The 15,726-nt window shown below is 42.9% G+C and overlaps 1 protein-coding gene across 6 annotated transcripts; it reads left to right on the plus strand.

The window, feature by feature from the left end:
• Nucleotides 1–574: 574 nt before the first annotated feature.
• On the plus strand, nt 575–13,733 carry taf4b (TAF4B RNA polymerase II, TATA box binding protein (TBP)-associated factor). 6 transcript variants are annotated; one of them, XM_087852909.1, is made up of 16 exons: nt 575–858; nt 1,610–2,086; nt 2,237–2,358; nt 2,452–2,556; nt 2,944–3,066; nt 3,461–3,583; nt 3,795–3,884; nt 4,094–4,243; nt 8,377–8,506; nt 8,814–8,898; nt 9,222–9,382; nt 9,498–9,628; nt 10,836–10,961; nt 11,110–11,166; nt 12,441–12,548; nt 13,379–13,733. In XM_087852909.1, the coding sequence occupies exons 2-16, from the start codon at nt 1,639–1,641 to the stop codon at nt 13,502–13,504; spliced, it is 2,085 nt and encodes a 694-aa protein (XP_087709035.1). In that variant the 5' UTR covers nt 575–858; nt 1,610–1,638; the 3' UTR covers nt 13,505–13,733. The 6 variants fall into 6 exon arrangements, with proteins under 6 accessions (XP_087709035.1, XP_087709034.1, XP_087709036.1 ...); XM_087852908.1 differs by having other exon boundaries at nt 1,631–2,086; XM_087852910.1 differs by having other exon boundaries at nt 1,631–2,086; nt 10,839–10,961.
• Nucleotides 13,734–15,726: the final 1,993 nt, after the last annotated feature.

A 15,726-nucleotide genomic window follows, 5' to 3' on the forward strand; every position in this document is an offset into this window, starting at 1 on the left:
CACGTTCAAAGCAACACAACAGCGGCCCAATATCAGACAGAACTCCACTCTGTCGAGTGAGCAATCATAATGAAGCAATTGGTTTTATTTTGTGGATTCAAGCTGCTCTTCATATTTTTGGCCACCAGATGTCACCAGAGAGGACTGTGTTGTAATGAACCGTTTTTCAATACAAGCTTCAGAAAGCTTCATTTGGCCATCACTGCTGTAAGGTAAAGGTAGCTTCCAGAAAAGATTCAGTGGGTTTATGAAGAAATACTTTAAAATCATATTTTGGGGATAAAATTTAGAGGATCGACCCCTAATTACCTGTTTCTTTTATGGAGAAGGAGGGCAAGTGCTCTAAATACTGCACGGCCCCTAAATCTACATATAACAGAAACCAAAGAGTACATCTATTTTAGCTTTAAAGTGAAATTCAGACTAGATCGATAAGAAATAACTCGTGGTGATTTATAAATAAAGTTTGGGCTGGGTCATCTTAGCTGCAGTCCTTGAATGCAGCACAGGACAGCGCGTGAACGTCACACCGTTCTCGAAGCTACCACAGGTGAGCTCGCGCTCCAGGCCTTGTTCCTCCAACGTTTATGTCACGGGTGTCCAGCTCGTCCTCGAGAGCTGCTGTCCTGCAGCTTTTAGATGCATCTTTACTCCAACACAGCGTTAATCTAATGGTTGGATTACCTCTTTAGCATGAAACCAAGTTTGGCAAAAGCCTGGTAACAAGCCATTCATCTGGTTCGGGTGTGTCGGAACAAGGATGCGTGTAAAAGCTGCAGGACACTAGCTCTCAGAAATGGAATTGGACACTTTGGTTTATGTGACTGAACCTCGGTGTGTGGGAGATTTAGCACACAGGTAACGTTTTGTGTCACTGTTAGGTAAATATGACTTGGATGGGGAAACGTGTAGGACCAAATAAACCTTTTCCTGCTTTAAACCTTTAGCATAGCCTGTGTGTGAGCCTGGCGGGAAACGGGGTTTGCCCTCGGATGCTCCTGGTGCGTCTCGAGAACGTGTTTAACACACGCATACATTTTAAAAATGAAACCATTCTACACGTAGCTGTCCAGAATTTATTATGGCTGAAAATGATAAACTCGTCTTGTAATTATTAGCATCTTCATTTTGCCACAGCCGCCATTTTCACCGGTTGGCTCCCAGTTTCGCTTGATTGGATTCAAAAGTCTTTCACCAAAACTGGCCGAAATGATCTTGGATTCAGGCCTAAGGAGTTTTAATTTTCCGAAGCATACATGGGTCAGATCCAGCTGAAATAGAAATTCACAGAAATGTCTTAAAACCTGGAATAAACGAGTACTTTTGCACTTCCGGTGTCCTTCTTTTCGTGTTAATTGTTTGCGTTTTTCGAGTGGGAGGTTTTGGTTGTGTCTCAGGTAAGATCTGCGGTTAACATGAGCCGGAAACTGCTTCATATTTGTTTGCAAATATATGAAACTTTAGCTACTCCATGTCGACACAGGTGTTTGCTAACAGGTTGAGATATTGGACACACTTTGGCGAGGGTGACATTGAGTCTAGCTAACCACGGCGCTTTTGAAAAGCAGTAAACTCCTTTGTTGTATTTAACTATGTTTTTGCTTTGAAGCTGAACCCTTCTTTCGTTCAGCTGCAGTCATGGCCGCTAACAACACTGAAGCTAACAACACTGAAGCTAACAGGCTGGATCCCCAGGCAGCACCCGGGGATGGAGACACTTCTGTTCAAGTCAGGATACAAGTCTCTGCCAAACACGGTCCTGTCACAGCTGCAAGCACGTCACAGAGTGACTCCGTCTCAGCCCCACCTAAAGTCATCCCGAGTGGCCAGCCTTCACCCTGTGCAGTGACGGTGTCAGTGCCTCGCACCTCACCTGTTATGGTGGTTGCAAGTGCAGGAGTGAGTGCAGGTAACCAACAGACAACGAAACAGCCTCAGAACCAGGTGGCCTCCGTGAAACAGCTTACAACCACAGGAAGGACGGTGCTGATAACTGTTCCCAGATCAGCAACTGCACAGCCAGTCACTCCTCGACTGCCACAGGCCACCTCCACCCATCTCCCAGCCAATATCCAGATACCTCCAGGTGAGCTGCACAACCCACTGACTGTAGTCTACACTGTAATCTGATTACAGATCCTCCTTTATTATATCCCAAAACCTTGTTGGACATGTGCTGTCACCTGCAAGGAGAATTCATCAGTTTATTGTAGTGTTTGGGCTACATTTATGGCAGGTATGATGCTGATCCGCAGTGACAGTGGGCAGCTGATGCTAGTATCTCAGCAGGCTTTGGCTCAGGCTCAGCAGGGACAAAGACTTATCAGTGGTCAACCCACCAGGATACTTGCACCACAGGTGGGTGCATGTGCGCGGCTGCTTTTCTATGTTATATAATGATGACAGATGTGTGATTGCACCTGTGATGTCAGCTGCATGTCTGCTGTTCAGGTGTGTGCAGCAGCTGAAAGTAAAAGGAATGAGAATGTAACAGTGATCAAGATGACGCCTACTTCCAGTTTCCAGAAAGCAGCACCAGTCCAGAAGACTGCTGTGGTAAAATTAGTCTGTTTGCAGCTCACAGTCACTGATAGCAGGTTATGCAGTGTATAACTGTGTGCACCTCTGACAGTTAGTTTTTTCTTTTAGGTATTATAGAAAGAAAAAACAATCGATGCAATAATTACATGACTGATGGACACATTTGTTTTCATTTGAAGTATTTGAAGCTTGAACTTTGTGTTAATAACAATACTTCATCTTTAATCAATAACACTAATGAAAACAGAATGATGCTGGAAAGTTGCAGTTTAATAGTTGAGTAAAAGCAGAGCTCTCCAATGAAACATAAACAAATAAGCAACAAACCCCAGAGAGGCAGCTGCTGCTGTGATGCTTTTCTTTCCTGTTCCTGGTTTTAGTTTTTGGGGACATTGTGTTCAGGTCATCGGTGTTGCCCCCAAACCAGCTCTTGTCCAGACGGTGAACGTGGTGTCTGAGCGAGGCAGCCATGCTGGCTCTCAGGCTGCAGGCGCTAAAAAGGAATCAGTGCCCACGTTTAGCAAGGTGAGCCCGACCAGGCCCAGCTCCCACCTGCACACTCAGTTTGACCATAAAATGAGTTTTTATTTAGATTCTTACTGATACTGTTTATAAAATCCAAGGATTTATTGTCAAAGAGGAAATCTTTTCACAGTTTCCAGTTCAGACTAATCTTTGTTATACTGGTGTAGCCGCTTAGTTCTTCCTCTTTACACCAACTTTGTCAGGGACAGCCAGTCAGAACAGAGTTTAGTTAGGAGTGCAGTGCTTACCGATGTCTCTGAGAAATCCATATGAGGGATATCCTCTCACAAAAAACACAACAAAAAGCTCCACAAATGGAGTTTTTAGAGTAGATGATAACAGCTGAGATAACAGTGGATAGATGAGATGTGACTACTAAATATTTCCCCAACAGGAGACGCTGGAAAGTGTGAAGAAGTGCAAGAACTTCTTGGTAACGCTGATCAAGCTGGCCTCCAGTGACTCCAGATCTGTGAACATGGCTAACAATGTCCAAGCGCTGGTCAGGAGTCTGCTGGTACGTCTCTTTATTTCTCTTGTTGTTTTTAACCTTGTTTACAAAAAGTGTTGTTACTAGGCAGACTGAAAGAGGCTTGTTAGTAAGAGTTAATAAGTTGTTGTATGCTTGTTGTGTTGTGCTACACATTTGTAATTTTTATTTCTTATCATAAAGTTCATTATTAAATTACCGGCTTATTTATTTATTGATGTGTTTTTTTTACCTGCAGGAAGGGAAACTGGAAGCAGAAGCGTTTACGGAGCAGCTCTATGACACGTTGAAGTCGACTCCACAACCCTGCTTGGTGCCTTTTCTCAAGGTATTGAGAAGCGTGTTGCTTCCTCATCTCGTTTTTGCCTTTAAGCCTCCAGATGTCTGATTGATTTAAAAATAAAACCTTTTTGTATTTGTGCAGACTGCGTTACACTTTGCTGAAAGGATGTGAATCACATTGATCATAGCTAGACTGTTACATATTTAGCTGATGACATCTCTGTTTCTACTGGCGTTTTTCCTCATTGCCACCAGAAAAGTCTTCCTGCGGTGCGTTGCCTTACTGCAGACCCCCAGTTATTCATCCAAAAAGCTTCAGCTTCCACACGCCCTCCCACAACACCGTCTTCCAGCATAAAGCAGTCCAACACCGAGACTGGAAAAACCCTCCAGAACAGGCAGCAGGTAACCAGATGCAATATTTTATTGGGGGGGGGGGGCTGAATTTGACATTAATTGTACCAAACATAAACCATGTCTGATCTGTGATCTTATTCATGGATGTTGACGTGATTGAAGGCATTGCTGAGCAGCACGGTTGTGCTGGTACTTTGTTCTGATTTGCAGCATCCATGCAGGTTCACAGTTTAACAAAAGTGAAATTCACTGACTGGAAATGCAAAAAGAAAAATCCAGCTGTGCACAAGAATATATATAGTCAATTTAAAAAACAAAACAAACAAAAACAGAAATCAGAGATGGTATACTGAGGAGAAATCCTGCTGTTTTAAATGCATTCAAATGTGATTTTGGTCGTCTTGTATTGGCAGGACTGACAGAGTAAAAATATTTCTTCTTGGGAACATCCTCATGTTACATTAAGCATCCCACAGCTTTTCACTGTGCTGTAAAAGTGGATTAACATTAATGTGTGTGTGTGTGTGTGTGTGTGTGTGTGTGTGTGTGTGTGTGTGTGTGTGTGCGCGCTCCAATTACCTGATTACACTGAAGAACATGATGCAACCTGAAGTAAGACATTTGAAATGATTCCAGCTTTGTTTTATTGATTTCAGCCATGACACACAGAGTCAGCAACAGCAAAGTCGATTTTCATTTCAGAACAATGTATGTCCATTATACCCTCCAACACCCCCCAAATCCCAAATTCTCCCTCCTCCACGTCCACATACACATACCACACACACAAAAGAAAGTGAGTAACCCAAAAAAACCCCAAAGCTTCATAATGTATCCTCGCTCAGTTCACTTCAGTCTCAGGAAGTAAAGTAATGGTGTCCACCAGTAAGAGGAATGATTTCCAGGTTTTGTTAAATTTCCTAATTGAACCTTTCAGAGAGAATCTAAGTTTTTCTAACTTTAAGTTAAAGAGTACGTCCCTCACCCAGTGGTCATGAGTTTGGGTGGGGAAGCTTCCACTTCAACAGAATAAGCCTCCGAGCCAGTAAAGTGGTAAAGGCTGAGGCCTTTTTAAGGGGGCCAGATTACTTTAAACTGGGGGGGGATGCCAAACATTGCGGAGAGTGGGTTAGGAGGGACAGTCTGGCCGTATGCTTGACTAAGTGTGTCGAATATATCCCTCCAAAATGCACTCGGTTTAGAACTAGACCAGAACATGTGGACATGGTTGGCAGGTGATAGTCCGGATCTGCTACAGGCATCAGTAATGGTTGGATGGATTTGAGATAATTTTGTGTTTGTATAGTGTACTTTATAGACCACCTTGCACCGAATCAAAGCATGACGGGCACAAATTGAGGACGAGTGAATCAGTTTGAAAGCAGAATCCCACTGCTGTTCTGGGAGCTCTTCCTCCCATCTCAGCTTAGTAGGAGAAATTGGTTTGGGAACCAAAGCATCTAGTATTTTATACCAGGCTGATATCAGTCTGTTTTGATGAGGGTTCGTCTGCAGGATGATATCCAGATTTGTTTCTGGAGGCCGATTGGGAAAATGAGGGAACTGCTTTTTTTACAAAATCTCTAGCCTGAAGATAACGAAAAAGTTGGACTCAGGCAGGTTGTATTTAGACGACAGGTCAGCAAAGATAGAAAGGTGTCCTGACTGTACAAGTCCTTAACAATCCTGTCCTTTATCTTTCCAACTTCTAAAGGCCGCATCAGTGTTTGAAGGTGCAAAATTGCAATTCTTTAGTAAAGGTGTTAGCAAAGACGGCCCACGTAGCCCAAAGTATCTTCTGAACTGTCGCCAAATAGTTACCGTTTCCTTAGCTATTGGATTCTTCCCAACAAGGGTTGGAGAGAAAGGGAGTGGCGAGCTGAGTATTGATGATGATGAGTAACAGTAACAGTAACTTAACCCAGAGAATAAAGTCAGCCCCCAAGCCAAACCTATCCATCACCTCGTAGAGGAAGCTCCACTCGACGCGGTCGAAAGCTTTCTCTGAGTCATGAGATACCACAACCTCTGGAATTGAGTTGCACGATGTCTGGATAATATTCAAGAGGCGTCTTGAATGATCATATGAGTGCCTGCCGGCCATGAAACCCGTCTGATCGAAGGAGATGATTTGTGGCAGAACACGTTGTAGCCAAAGTGCGAGAATTTAGAAAGTATTTGAAAACCAATATTTAAAAGAGAAATTGGTCCGTAAATGCTGCACAGCAGAGGATCCTTGTCTTTTTTTCAAGATTAAACAAATAGCAGCTTCGGACAAAGTCTTGGGTAATTGACATTTTGAAAAGGCTTCATTATACATATCTTTCAACAACGGTGCCATAAGATCAGAACTGGCTTTATAGTATTCTGCAGAGTAGCCGTCAGGGCCCGGCGATTTACCCGTGTTTAAGGATTTAATGGCCTCTTGCACCTCTACTACAGTAATTGGTCCCCCTAATCCCTTCGTCAGATCTCTGTCTATTCTTGGAAAATGTATATTTTGGAGAGTTTCATCTGATAGAGGTGGAGAGCTTGAAGTGTACAGATCGAAATAGAAACTAACAAATACTTCATTAATTCCCTCTGGGTCCGATATTATGTCGGACCCAGACGTTTCCCTGCCGTATCACCGGATTCAAAAAAAGCGTTGCTTTGTCTTAATTAATCGAACCATAGCTGTTGTGGTGGTGGTTAAATTGAGACTGGCGTGAACTTTCCCACGTTCTGTATAGTGGTTAGGATCTGGGTTTGATGCATATCTGCCATCTAGATCTTTGATCTTATTCAATAAACTGGCCGTGTAAGAAAGCTCTTTCTTTTTAATTTTGAAACAAAGCTATAAGCTGGCCTCTCGTGTAGGCTTTCGACGTTTCCCATAGTACACCTCTCGACACTTCAGTGGAATCATTCAACTCAAGGAAACGTGAAAACTGTGATCTCAAACATTTTGTGTAGTCATCCCTTATCAACAGGCTAGAGTTGAATCTCCAATGTTTGATGGGTCGAGACGGGGTCGCTAATCAAAAGAAACTGGTGAGTGATCTGCACGATAGCACGATACAGTGGCTAATTTCACAGAGAAACCTAATATTGATAAGAAAAAGTCTACCCGTGTATATGTGTGGTGGGGATGAGGATTCGCACGTCGCCATGGATCCACAAGCTTTTCTGGGGTTTCAGCAGATTTACTGAGGGAACAGGCCTTAGTTGATGATCTATCCAGCAGAGTGTCCTGAACCAAGTTAAAGTCACCTCCAGTAATAAGATGATAGTTTTCCAAATTTGGGAGTGAAGAGAAAAGTTTAGCTATAAAAGAGTCGTCGCCCCAGTCGGCCCGTGCACGTTAGCCAGTAACACAAGTGAGCCCTGCAAGTTTCCTGACACACATCTGGGTCTGCAATAACTTTATGTTGCTCAAACAGAATATTACTACGAATAAGTACGGCTGGCCCTCGAGCCTTGGCGTTAAATTTGGAGTGATATATATTGCCGATCCAGTTTCTCTCGAGTTGCCTCACTTCTTAGTTGCAGAGATGCGCCTCTTGTAGAAAAAACACATTTCCTTTCAGCTGCTGTAAATGCACCATCACTTTGTTAGTTTTGGTTGCATTTCCTGCACCCCTCACACCCCAGGAGACGATTCTAAGACCACTGATTGTGTTCGACATATCTTACTGTACTCAGACGGGTCTATGATTTGTTGACTTGGCTAAGTTGACAGTGGCCGAGGGAAGACTGCTGTCTGTACTTGAGCTAATAGACTGTGAAACTGGACAATACAAATACACATGGAACGACATGAACTGGACCTGGAAACCCCTGAAAACAAAACTTGCAAGTGTCCACTGCACAGCAGGGTGTAAACACTCCCCTGCAGAGACTTCGCCATCACCACTCCATCTTCCCCGTGGCGGCTAAGGTCTCACTATGAAAATATACCTTGTCCTTGTTCTACTAGAAAAATTGAGAACCAGGATGTATCTTACTATACAAAAACACACAAAAGAAAAACGTCCCAAAAAAGCAGAGGTGTTGTTGTCCGACATTTGAAATTATAGTAAGATATTAAGAGCCTTTTTTATTGTATTAATACAAATGTGTATGAGATATGTAGATGGCATAGAAACTTACATAGTGTTGGATTTAGGATGAAATGCTGACTAATGATGACCCTTTTTAAGATGCAGGTTTTCCAGGCTCGAGGAGTGGCTCTGCGACCTGGCCTCACAACATTAGTCCACTCCAGAAACTGCATATCTAAGAAACCCACCACTCGGCACATAGTGGGATACTCGGGGAAAAACTTCTCAGGTAAACTTTGTTAAACTTTAGATTTGGAGCCCCGTTGAGGTGAACACAGAACTGATCAATCAGCTCATTTTTGTTCCTCTAGTTGTTTATTTCATTATGAGGGTGTTGTTTTGTTTTTTTAATAATTGTACACACAGTCAGGGTGCTTCAGTGTGTCCTCACCATGTTTCAGGAGACCTAAATGTGTTTTTTAGGCTTTAGAAATTCAAAAGTGTTGTGGAATTATGTGTACAGACCATGTGACACCAAGAGACGCTTGCAGGACCCTGGCCTGCTCTCACTCTTTATGCATTTTGCTGTTTTATAGGAGGTTTTTCAGTGAAGCAGCCCTTCGCTCATGAGCCACCTAATTCTACCAAATTTGCATTCAGAGACAGTTCAGGATCTTACAAGTAAGATATAAAGTTCACACATTTGACACTTTAATAGGAATCTTGTGGTGGTTGGAATCAGTGCACTATGGGGTGGATGATGTGTAAAAGCAGCCCTATATCCAGCTGTTTGTCCTTCAAAGTGGAGCTATGCTGGTTCACACAGCTCGCACCCTTCATATGTACAGTTCGCCGTCACAGAGAGGGGGTGTCTTCACCTGTGGCAGGTGGTTGAGATCCAACAGTTACCTCATGTTGCATGATGAGAGAATATTAAGCAACAGTTTAACTGCAGCAGCAACATTTAATCACAAGCATCCTTAGCACAAATGTGTGTGTCCCAGAGAAGATGATGATATCAATGACGTCACCTCCATGGCTGGAGTCAACCTGAGAGAGGAGAACGCACAGATCTTGACCAGCACGGTTGGTGCTGTGGTGCAGTCGTGTCAGGATCAGCTGTTCCTGTCGACTCACCCGGCGCTCAGCACAATCCTTCACACAGGTACAGGATCCACGCTGAGACACAAGGTTTCATTATCTCATGTTTATTACAGACACTGTCTCAGACAAGTCTCTGAGACTCCCAGGATGTGATCTTGTCATGTCCCCTCTGTTAGGACAGCCTCTGGGAGTAACTGATGTTGGTCCAGATGTGGTTGCTTTGGTTTCTCATGCTACTCAGGAGTTTCTTCGTGGGCTGCTGGAGAAACTCACTGTAATGGCAGAACACCGCAAGACCACCCTGAAGGTAAAGATGTAAAACAGAGGCATGAATAAGAGCCGAGCAGGGATGCATCTACTAACACTACGAGGTGTTAACCCATTAAAACCGGTCGGAGCGGGCACGCTCTGTTTCGCATAACTATTTTTAAATCCCGGTAGCTCTGTAACCACGTAAGCTAGCGCAATAATTTTTTTTGCATATGAAGCCGGAGGAGTTGTACTTACATCTTATGCCATCAGCTTGTCCTCGGTCACAGTTTCCTTCCACATATAGTTTTGCAAAAACTGCATAAAAAGCGCTTGCAGCAACAAAAACATAATATTCCAGAAACACGCTTTGCTGATCCGATCAGCTGTTTGTAACACTTCCTACGTTGGAATAGACGTCAGCGCGAACTATCGCATGTCCGCCATGACCTGCCCGAAACTGGAAGTGACGTCATTTTCGCAGAAATGTAGTTTTTTTTACCATCAGGGCCTCATGAGCCTATACTGGTGTTTTTAAAAGTTATCTTTGACTTTCTGACTTTCTGTGTGGTTTCTGGGATGCTTAGGACTCATATTGCACTGCTGGAAATAGTTTATTTTGATGCATATGCTGCTTTTTTGCAAATTTGCATCATAATATTTATTTTCGTTTTTCCTGCAGTATATAAAAATTGGTGTATTTCAAAAATAAAACTATGAAGACACTCAAAATAAATTTCCTGTGGTGGGAAACTATTTTGTGCAACTTTTTTGTATTTACAGTTTTGAGGGATAAGCCTCTTAAATTTCTCTAACTAGAAATATATGTTAAAAAAACAAAAACGATTTTCAATTTTTTGTAGTTTATTGAACTTTTTTGCAATTTATGTAATTACTATGCACTTAATGCAGACATATTATTAAAAACTGGGCTGCAATGGTTGTATTGATGTATAGCAACTTGAAATGCTCCCAAAAATGGCTCCACAGCATGTAAACATATAATATCAGCTCTGGCGGACTTAGTTCTATGGTCGGTCTTAAAGGGTTAATACATGCATCAGCCGCTCATCTGAAAAAGCCCAGCTGCGGTAATGTCCATCTCATTTACTGCGGCATTCCTGGTGCTTGGCACTTGTTAGGATATTGTTAACAAGATGTTATTTTGAAGCACTATCATATACTTTATATGGAGACATGGCCTGCGAAGGACCGTGAACCTACAGCAAACTAATGCAACATGTGTTACATTTGTCTTTCAACAGCAGAACTCGTGGCACACGCAAGTCAGTGATGCTCGTTCTCAGCTTCGCTTCCTGGAGGAAATTGAGAGCTTGCAGAAGAAGAAGAGAGATGAGGAGGAGAGGGAGAGATTGCTGCGTTTTGCCAGAGTAGGTGGAGCCAGAATAAGGCTGCACTCTTATCAAAAGCAAAGTTTACACTCTAACACGATTAGTGTTTTTAGATTGAATGTATCTTTGAAAACAACTACTGAGAAGAGTTTGTGCATTAAATCCTGGGTTACATGTCTGATCACAGAGTCGCTCTCACACTGAAGATCCAGAGTATCAGCAGCTCAAGCAAAAAGCCAAAGAGGTGCGTTTCCTTCTCCAAACTCTCCACAGGAGTCGGCTCTCATTCTCCCACCTGCCCCTGTTTATGTTGGTGTTTGTGAGCTGTTTACTCTGGGAGACACAAACTGTTGTTGTGACTACAAGTTGTAACTGTGAAGAAAGAACATGTATATAACATGAGCATTGCCACTATAAGTCCAGATTTAAAGGCTTGATTGTTTTTTGAGCCACACGTGACCACTTTAAAGATAAAAGTCAACTTAAAATGATCAGAGAGTTGTCAGGAAACACTATTGGTTAGTACGCATCATCCATAGTCTGTTGGACTTCACAGAGGGAGGGGTTGTAAACCTTAACTGAACAATGCTACATGTGGGCTGAATACAGATCAGCTGAATGACAGGTGAAGTAACAGGAGTAAGCGTGGCTGAGATGACCTGCTGTTCCCATCCCACAGACCAGCAGCATCATCACGGAGATGAAGTCCAGAAGAGTCGAGCAGGCGTCAGTCGAAGCAGCCACACCTCTGTTAATTCTGAAGCCTTGATAAGATTTAGTGTGTTCAGTTGTAGTGAAGGAGAGATGCAGCCCATAAACGTCTTTGTTCTGCTGGGTCATTGTGGGAATGGCAGCTTGTATTTTATCGCTGGCTTCACTTTCAGCATCAGGAAGTCAAACTCTGTACGTTTCTGCTACTTTTCATGCTAATTGTTCGTTTAATAATACGATGGTGTGTGTAATGTTTTTGCTGGCAGGAGAGGAGTAGTGTGAGGAGGATGAAAGGCAGCGGTAGCACCGCGGCTATTTAAGGAGGCGGAAACGCCACACATGGCGCGTTTAGCTGTAGCTGTGTAGCTCGCAGCCATCACGCCCCCAGAGGCTTCTCCACAGCAACACAATCTGTTCATTTACATGCCCTCCCACCCCCACACACACAACCTCTGCACTGCACACAAGCTAGCACTTTGCCAAGTCTGTACCTACACACGAGTACTGAGAGTACAAACTGAAAGGATTCCCACCAGTGAACATCGTGAGTTTAGTGACACGCACTCAACAAAGTTGGATTTGATTAACAAATCTTTGCCATAATTTGTCATATTTCCCATTTCAGTGATCGGAAGTGACATGAATTAGATGTGCGACCTGGAGGACAGTGATTAGCTACAGATGCCTCTAAACTGGCTTATATATTGACTATATAAACATATATATATAAAACGACAGTGTGTCCATGTATACATACAGAAAATATGTGTGAAAACATAAAAAATGTTCGTTGTCTTCTCTTTTCAGTTGCAGCAAATAGAGGAAGCTCAGCTGCAGCAGAGGGAGGCCAACCTGGCTGCTCTGGCTGCCATTGGCCCTCGCAGGAAGAGACCCCTGGATCAGACCGACAGCCAGGTGGGTGCACAAAGTTTTGTTTTCTATCCTTTTGTGGTCTGAATGGATCATTTCAGAAACATCTTTTCTAATTTGATATCTGAATGTTCAACCTGCTGCTGTAAACCTGCTGCCCTCAGCTGAACCTGCTGCCTGTATAAGACTGTTAGTTTAGCTCAGTGAGTCTTTAATTCTTTGTGTGTTTAAGTCGCAGCGCTTCAGGCTGTAGGTTTATAGATGGGGACGCTCTGTTAGCTGCACACTCGCTGCCTTTGAACTCCATTACCCAGAGGAAAAGACTGCACGCCGCCTCCGTTTCCTCTCGCTGCTGCAGGCCTTCCTCCACGTCTGTACAGACTTTACCTCAGCTAGTTCAGCAAACGTTGACAGGAAGCATGGAGTAGTGATGGAGAGAGCGCCATCTTTGCACAGATGTTCTTTTTCAGTATCGATGTGTGTCAGTGCTCAGATCACACATCAGTAACCAGAAGAACTCTTTTCCCCTTCATTCTAAAATATTTTAGAATATTTGATACTTTGTTACAAAGGCAAAGCAACATATTAGCTACTTAACAGGAAAGAAACTCTTAAGATCTGCCAATGAGATTATTTTTATCATGTCAGGATGATTCCAAGCATAAAGCTGAACGAGGGAGACGTCCTCGCCGTACTCTTGCTGGTTGATGGATCATCACCTCTGCGCTGCTTCGATTTAAGAGATCAGATTAAATTAAATCTGTAGCAGCCGAGCGAGCGTTTTACTGAAGAGCAGGAGCATGTGTTTATGTCGCAGCACAACCAGCAGGTTCATGCAGGGAGGGTAACACAGAAACTGTGTCTGTGTGTGTCAGGTGTGTGTGCTGCCCAGGCCAGGTGTTCACAGAGTGACCCGGGTGATCCTGAAGGATCTGCTGGTGTGTATGGAGGAGGAACCCTTTCTGCGTCGCTCTCTCGCCCTCTATAAAGCCATGCTCTGATCAGCTTATTGTCTTCCTGCAGTTGATCTAAAATCATTTGTTAATCCTCGTTTGTGATATTCTGTTTTGTTTTTTGTCACCGTCGGGTTCAGCTGCATTTGAATCGCAGTCAGTTTTGGTTTTGCTGTTGTTCTGTTGGAAAAAACTAAAAGTGAGCTGTGTGGAAAAAGTAAAGTGACTGTGGGTTCCTGCTGGATTATCGGGTTTTTTCATTTAAAAATATGTTGAAATTGCACATCTCACTGTCTTTGTTTCTTACCTGCAGTTGCAGATTCTTTCCTCTACGACAGAAGACTGTAGTGCAAAGGAAGTTGTGTTGCTTAACCAGGAAACTGTAGTTTTACCTCTGAGTTTTTAGGGTCATGAAGGTTAAAAACAAATAAATCGCAGCCTACTGACCAGTCGCATCTCTAGAAAGGGAGTCTCAGGCTCTGATCAGCTGTGTGACTGCTTGATGTGAGGGTAAGTGTAGCTGGGCAGCTACACTTACTTAAAGACTTGATTTGTAATGTGGGCTGTTGGCACGATGCTGTCAGTCTGATAGCTCATTGCTGTAATTAAGCACAGCATGCTGAGCCAGAAGTAGTTGATGATGTGGTACAGTTGTGGCCTGTCGCTTGCATCCACACCAACAGCCTAACAATCTTAAATAAGCTCAGCAAGATGTTCTCAGGTAGTATGAAGAAACACCAGCCTGCTGGAAACAAACCTGACATTTCTAATCTTACAAAACCTCAGAAAATTAAGTCAGATGCCAAAAATCTGAGCTTTCCTGCGATTTACTCCTAATGACTTTATATGCTCAGTCACTGAATACAACATTAAGTTTTTGTCCAACAGAATCTCCATTAGACTCAGAAACACACTAGGTAACGTTCATTAGCTAATGACTTGTCAATATTTAACTGCAGTAAGACAACAATAGTAAGTGCTATAATTAGCAGTCTTAGCTAATTATAGGCCAATCTCCAACCTTCCTTTCATATCAAACATCCTTGAAAGAGTAGTTGTCAAACAGCTAACAGATCATCTGCAGAGGAATGGTTTATTTGAAGAGTTTCAGTCAGGTTTCAGAGTTCATCACAGCACAGAAACAGCTTTAGTGAAGGTTACAAATGATCTTCTTATGGCCTCTGACAGTGGACTCATCTCTGTGCTTGTCCTTCTTGACCTTAGTGCAGCATTCAATACTGTTGACCATAATATCCTGTTGGCGCGATTAGAACATGCTGTAGGTATTACAGGTATTGCACTGCAGTGGTTTGTATCATATCTATCTAATAGACTCCAGTTTGTGCATGTAAATGGAGAGTCCTCTTCACACACTGAGGTTAATTATGGAGTTCCACAGGGTTCAGTGCTAGGACCAATTCTGTTTACATTATACATGCTTCCCCTAGGCAGCATCATTAGAAGACATAGCATACATTTTCACTGCTATGCAGATGACACCCAGCTCTATCTGTCCATGAAGCCAGATAACACACACCAATTAGTTAAACTGCAGGAATGTCTTAAAGACATAAAGACCTGGATGGCCACTAACTTTCTGCTTCTTAACTCAGATAAAACTGAGGTCATTGTACTCGGCGCTGAAAAGCTTAGAAATATGGTATCTAACCAGATTCTTACTCTGGATGGCATTACCTTGGCCTCCAGTAACACTGTGAGGAACCTTGGAGTCATTTTTGACCAGGACATGTCCTTCAACGCACATATTAAACAAATATGTAAGACTGCGTTCTTCCATTTGCGCAACATCTCTAAAATTAGAAATATCCTGTCTCAGAGTGACGCTGAAAAACTAGTTCATGCATTTATTACTTCCAGGCTGGACGACTGTAATTCATTATTATCAGGATGTCCAAAAAACTCACTGAAAAGCCTTCAGTTAATCCAAAATGCTGCAGCAAGAGTACTGACAGGGACTAGAAAGAGAGAGCATATTTCTCCTGTTTTGGCTTCCTGTTAAATCCAGAATTCAAAATCCTGCTCCTCACATACAAGGTCTTAAATAATCAGGCCCCATCTTATCTTAATGACCTTGTAGTACCATATCACCCTATTAGAGCACTTCGCTCTCGCTCTGCAGGCCTACTTGTTGTTCCTAGAGTATTTAAAAGTAGAATGGGAGGGAGAGCCTTCAGTTTTCAGGCCCCTCTTCTGTGGAACCAGCTTCCAGTTTGGATTCAGGAGACAGACACTATCTCTACTTTTAAGAT

Source organism: Neolamprologus brichardi, chromosome 15 (assembly GCF_056152115.1).
Source record: "Neolamprologus brichardi isolate AB-2024 chromosome 15, ASM5615211v1, whole genome shotgun sequence".
NCBI lineage: Eukaryota > Metazoa > Chordata > Actinopteri > Cichliformes > Cichlidae > Neolamprologus > Neolamprologus brichardi.